This window comes from Habropoda laboriosa, unplaced genomic scaffold, assembly GCF_001263275.1.
Source record: "Habropoda laboriosa isolate 0110345459 unplaced genomic scaffold, ASM126327v1 scaffold64, whole genome shotgun sequence".
NCBI lineage: Eukaryota > Metazoa > Arthropoda > Insecta > Hymenoptera > Apidae > Habropoda > Habropoda laboriosa.
The window spans coordinates 1,006,457-1,012,795 of NW_017100183.1; the positions used below are offsets into that span (position 1 = coordinate 1,006,457).

Genomic DNA, 6,339 nt, shown 5'->3' on the forward strand with positions numbered 1-6,339 from the left:
TTGGCCGGCGCTCTTCCATCACATCCTCCAGAAGGTAAGCGTCGCGACAACGCTGCTTATTTGTTACACGCTGTGGGTTCGCAGCTTTCTTCTTTCTCTTACCGAAAGAGAATAATGGAGAAGATCGAGACGAAGGCGGAGCGAGGCCCCCGTCTCGTCGTTGTTCCCAGCGCGATTGGAAAAGTGGTTGATTGTTCAATTAATTGAACAATTATCTCTTTAGAGTTGCGCTAGACGAATAATTTCTCGTTGATAAGAAACGTGCGCTGCGTACCGTTCCGTCTCTCATTTCTCCGGTGAACGAACAACAGATGTTTGAGAATTCGTTCGTCGTCGATTTAAATCGATCTTAAAAATGCAACTTTCGGTCTGAACCAGGAAATGTCACTGTCGCCAACGTCGAAGGCGTTCGGAGTATGGAACGACTCGAGCAGCCTACCTCCTATGTATTTGAAAATTTACTTCTTCAACTGGACCAATCCTGAGGAGCTGACGACGCGCGGGAAGAAGCCTAACCTCGTGGAACTTGGCCCCTACGTATTTAGGTACGCGATAGAAAGAAGAAAAAAGATTCAAGTCGATCCGGAGGCAAACTTCCGTGGTAATAATGACGGTAGCTCGCAGCGGCAACTGAAACACAGTATTCAATTTCGAGTAACAATTAACCATCAATCTCGTTCCCGCCGCTACGTCACGGAAATCGAAGAATCATCGGAGAAAAAAAACGTGGTTGCGGTCGGAGCGGAAATTGTTGCATAAGAGTGTTTGCTCGACGCGATCCTGCGTAATTCGTCGTTATTTAGGATACTCCGTGGGATCTCGGAAGCCTCGACGAACCTCGTTCAATTCTCAATTGCGCACGACCGAACCTTAAACCCTAACGGACAATCTAATCACGATAACAAACGAGTACACCTAGTTAACCTCGCGGTATTGGCATCTTAATGAGCGATGCAGCGTCCTCCAGTCGGCGTAGGTGGCTCTAAACGTAGCGTAAAACAATTGCTCGATTAATTATCAAGTATCTGTGAACGAAAGCGCCACTGCCCTTGTCAAATGTCGCAAGAAATGCTAATATCCCCTGAAACCTGTTCCTGAAATAATTTTATGTTCGTAACGAGGTGTTCGTTTCCCTCCGTCAGATTTCGCCTGTGTAATTCGCCGAGACAGTTACACAAGAAAAGATTGCTTGAACTATAAGCGAAGATTAGGCGCGTCGCGGGGTGCATCCGCGGTCTCGCGACGGAGCGAACGAACGTCCGTGCACTTAGCGGCCGGCAATTGTCGCGTCAAATCTAATCAAGGAGAACACGCACGGATATGTCGGCTAAAGCACGAAATCACGGCTCTGTTAATCACGAGCGCGACGCCTAATTGAACGTCGTCGCTCGACCGCGACGGCCGCGCTCCTCTTAATTGCCGGCTGGCAACGCAATTTTTCTCCGTTTTTCCCCACCGGTTTTCCGTTCCGCGCGCGTGTCGCGAATGCTGCCGCGTTTTTACGTAATCTCGACTCCTCCGGAACCGTCGATCGTACGTGTCGAAAGCGTAGAAACAAACGATTGAATTGCAGAGAGATCCGGCAGAAAGCTAACGTAGCCTTCCACCCTGAGAATCACACGGTCAGCTACTTCAGCCGACGATGGTGGTACTTTGAACCTGAGTTGACCAATGGCTCCCTCAGCGACCCCATCACGCAATTAAACACCGTCGCGATCGTGAGTAATCGAATTTCTTCTACCCAATTGTCGGTCTTTCTTTCTGTGCACCTTCTCTTCGTCTGTTTCGTACGGATGCCCTGATATTTCCACGCGTACTGATCTCGCTTGCCCGTGTTTCAGTCAGCGAAGCACAAGGTACGATACTGGGACACGACGTTGCAGAACACCCTATCTTTCATGCTGCAATCGTCCTCGGTGGCCACGACGAAGACGGTGGACCAACTGCTGTTCACAGGTTACGACGACGCGCTGATCAAGCTCGGAAGACTGGCCGCGATGGGGGAGGAAATGCCGCCCTTCGACAAGTTCGGATGGTTCTACATGGTGAGCTGGTGGTTCTACATGGTCGTTTAATTGGAAAAGCGAGGAAAGGGGCAGAAGGGGCAGAAGGGGCAGAAGGTCGAAGATGCGATTTGCGCTGTTGTAGGAACGGCATTGCAGCCGGCGATAAATTATTCGCAGCGAGACTTAAATTGCTCCTGAATAGGACAGGTCACGTGTAGGTCGCTGAATGACGAATGAAAAGCAATGGGAGGCATATTATGTATTAATTTGTTACGTCACGCGTGCAACATTTACGCCCAGCCAATCTCACCTACCGTGCGCGCCAGGCCTTTCTTCCTTTTCTTCGCTTCTTCCTGCGCCGTGGATCGATTGGAGTCTACGCCTCTCCCTATCGCGACGTTTCTTCTTTCTTTTCAGAGGAACGGCTCGACGATGTTCGAAGGGCACTTCAACATGGACACAGGCGCGGCAGATATCGGTGACTTGGGCGTACTGAGGAAATGGAACTACAAAGACACCATGAAATTCTACAAGAGCCCTTGCAACGTGGTGGAGGGTAGCGCGGGAGAATTCTGGCCGCCGTACAGGCAAAAGGAGGAGATAGTGTTGTTCAGCGGCGATTTGTGCAGGTCAGTGGAAGAAAACGGCGGCAGGACGCGACAAAGAAAAGTAAACGCGCCCTCTCCCGATCGCTAATTAGTTTCGTCTGCGAGAATTAAGCGTCTGTTCTCCTTGGACGATCTTAATTCCTCGGTTCCCCCATTAACCTTCGAGACACGTAAATTGGATCGTCCGGTAATCCCGTGTACTCCTCCTACGGAGAGGAGATCGACTCGATTCACCTCGATCCCTCTGCCAACTAGCAGACGACACTTTTGTATCTTGGTTTCTCACGTTCTCCGCGCAGACCGTTGACGTACGAGTACGCCCAAACGACTTATCACATGGGCGTGGAGGGTTATCGGTACGTTCTCAGCGAGAAAACATTAGGAAACAACACGAGACGACGTTACCCGCACGACTTGGCGAAATACTTCGAGGAGACAACCACCACCGAGGACTTTTTCGAAGCTGATCACTCCGCGGAGGATCCCGAAGGAGATCCGGACGTCGTGAACATAGGAAATTGCTTCTGTAACGGAAGATGCACACCTGCCGGGCTGATGAACGTGAGCGCGTGTCGGTACGGCGCGCCTGTGTTCGCCAGTCTACCTCATTTCAACAGAGCCGATCCTAGCCTGAGGGAAAAAGTGGACGGAATCAATCCTCGGGAGGAGCACGATTTCTTTATCACGCTCGAACCGGTAAATATGTGGATTCTTTGCCCGATCCCATTAGTTCTCCGTTCACGTGCCGTCTTAAAGAACGTCCTCCGCAGGAGATTCCTATGTATGATTCGGTGCAATTGGTATTCGTTCTACTCTCGCGCTTATTTGTCACTTGCTACGAGAACGTTCGGTCATCGACGAACGCCGTCTCTCGTTCTAATTAACTCGTTTGGAAGATTCCCCGATAACCAACTGACAACGATCTCGATTAAAACCGAATCGATCTTTTCAGTCGACGGGCATTCCTCTCAAGGTTTCCGCTAAATTGCAGATCAACGTGCTGCTTGAACCGTCGATGAGTGTGTCGTAAGTACGTTTCCGACAATAAAACATAGACAAGACCGAGAATCTCTGCTTAACGTAGGAATGATATTCTGATCGGTGGTCCTGCGAACCGCGTACACGCTCACGAGGAATTTCTCTTCAGGCTTTTCAGGAACGTGCCGAACGTGTACTTTCCAGTTTTGTGGTTCTCCTTGGAAGTCGAAGCCACGGAGAAGTTCGTGAGCGACCTGAAGATGTTGCTCTCGCTTCCTAACGTCTGCATCTACGTCGGGGCTGTTATGGTTCTCGTAGGATCTCTCATAATCCTGACGACAACGCTGCTGTATCTGTTGAACAAGCAACGCGACAAAGTAAGGAAGAATTAGGGAAACGTCTCCTCTCGATGAAATTCCATGGGTTGATTGACTTTCTCGTTGACAGAACGCCAAGTCGGAGATAATAACGAGCACACCGGGCAAATCGGAGCTGGTTTACATGGACAAAAGCAACGCGAACGACGACGCAAACGTGAGGAACGATCGTAAATTGTACCCGAAATCGATCGAATCTTTCAGCATGGACCTACAGACGAAGCTCGACCATCCGAATTAGAGGGGAGAAGTCTGTCAGGAGACTCGATTTGTAGGATTCGAACGCTGTGTCGATCGCGTGAATCAACACGTTGCGTACATTACTATGCGAAATTTCTATGTTTGTACTATTTTTACGATAAAATTGCGTCCTTGAAGAAGAAGAATCGACAAGTGTGTTGCGACGTTCGATCCGAATCTGGTAAGAAATGTCGGACGTTCGGATCGCGTTTCGAGTCTAATATTTTCTACGACTCCGAGGTAAGGGATCTTACAGCGTTTCAAAGAGGTTTCGCATCTCGCCAGGCTTCGTTGTACGTTGTAATCGTGTAATTCGATCGGATCAACTCAAGGATCGTTCCTTGTCTTCGGGGAGAGGTAAAGAAAATCATGTAAAAATCAAGAAAGTGCAAGACTGACGAAAGCGACGGGTGTTACTACCGAACGAAGCTTTAATTAGCGTCTGTTGGTCGAACTCGAATCAAACGCCGACGAAGACGATTTAGTAAGCGTTTCTTATAACGGACGCGATAGAATACTTGGAATTTGGATTAACAGTAAGATAACTGCTCAACCGTGTTAGGCATCCCTTGGGCACTCGTGCGAATTTAAAGGAGACAACGAATCGTGTCAATTGTAAAAGAAAAACGGTGCCAAAGATTAAAGGCTGCTCCTCACGGCCGTAAACGGTTACGTCGATACTAATCGTATGATAAAATAATAACTTTATCGCCGACATCTATGTTCCTCTCGTTCCAAAAGTTACTCTTGTGCCAAACTTTTAGACGTGATAAACTGTTAAGTTTTTTTCGTTCTCACGTACAGACAGAGACGTCCGTCCCGACGTTCACGGTGTTGCACAGTTTTTTCGCAACACCGGCGAAACGGACGTGGACGATTTATACCGATCACGGGTGATACGTTGTAAGGCTAGGATTACCGCGATTCGATCAAGTGCAATTACCGCGTAGGCTATATAATTCTGTCGCGTAATTACGAGATACACACAGCCTAAGGCCTTTGGCTGTACCGCAAGACTCGTACGATTTTGTATTGTATTTTAATAAAAATTCCCTAACTTTTATTACGTTAAAGACATTCTCTCGTTTCTCTCTCTCTCTCTCTCTCTGTCATTTCTGTCGACTGTGTTTTATCGTCGATAAGTAACGACGATAGCGAGTGTATCGTCCGTTGATAAAGAAGAGCGATATCTTTTTATCAACGAGGAAATTGATTCGTCTTCGTGGACGAGGTGCATCGTCGGAAATGAAGTATCGTCAGGTTAGTTGATATTTAGAGTAGAAATACTTTGAATTTTCCCGTTTAACGATTGTTATTGTAAATTAGAGCGTAATTGCATGTAGTAAGTAGTTTAAAATTCATACTTATAAAACATTTTTAGTTGCTTCAACGTTACTAATAACGTAGAGATAGCAAAATTAAGCTTCTGCATTATTTTCAAGCACTTTCACTGCAGAATAATTAGTCTTTCTTGTTAAATAACAATTTAGACGATAGTTTATAATTACTGGAAGTGTTAAATAAATTTGTTGCGTAATTTAACTCGATAGACCAGCTAAATTTATTAATTTCGCGTTGAATTAACAATTGCACGCGGTAGATTGGTTAGAAATTGTTTATAACTTTTGTCAACAATTAGAAAAATTAATGTTCTTTGCGTATGAATTACAGATGGACCTTCCAGGACACCGTAGAAATCGAGGAAAGGACTTGAACATCAGGAAAACTGAAGAAATGCAATTATTTGTTAATAAATCGATTATTTATTGTAAAATTATTGTTTAAAATGTATTTTACAAAAGTTTACAATATACCAGTATTGCTTTACAGCATTTTACACTCTATTTATTGCTCCCTTACACTCCAAATCCATTTGTTTTTGCAATAAACCCATTGTTTAAACAATTTTCAGTTGCAAAAGTCGATAAATCATTGGCAGAAACCACCAGGAATGCGTTCTCATCGAAAAAATCGAAAAAATCCCGAAATTCTAGCGGAAACTACGAAAATTGTGGAAAGATATCGAAATTCGGTGTGAGAATACCCGTAGGGTGCTGAACTCCTCGAGAATTCCTGGAATTGACGTCATTTCTCGGAAATGACGAAATTTCCAAGAATCGAGGCGATTCC

General features: G+C 46.1%; 1 protein-coding gene across 1 annotated transcript in view; it reads left to right on the plus strand.

The window, feature by feature from the left end:
- The window catches only part of LOC108579164 (protein croquemort-like), a 7,731-nt gene extending 2,512 nt beyond the window's left edge, over positions 1-5,219 (plus strand). The window contains exons 3-11 of the mRNA XM_017942619.1: positions 3-34; positions 379-545; positions 1,574-1,718; positions 1,842-2,045; positions 2,424-2,635; positions 2,914-3,310; positions 3,567-3,640; positions 3,762-3,969; positions 4,040-5,219. Of these exons, the coding sequence (XP_017798108.1) occupies positions 3-34; positions 379-545; positions 1,574-1,718; positions 1,842-2,045; positions 2,424-2,635; positions 2,914-3,310; positions 3,567-3,640; positions 3,762-3,969; positions 4,040-4,210 (1,610 nt within the window). The 3' untranslated portion in view covers positions 4,211-5,219. The remainder of the gene's footprint in view (positions 1-2; positions 35-378; positions 546-1,573; positions 1,719-1,841; positions 2,046-2,423; positions 2,636-2,913; positions 3,311-3,566; positions 3,641-3,761; positions 3,970-4,039) is intronic.
- Positions 5,220-6,339: the final 1,120 nt, after the last annotated feature.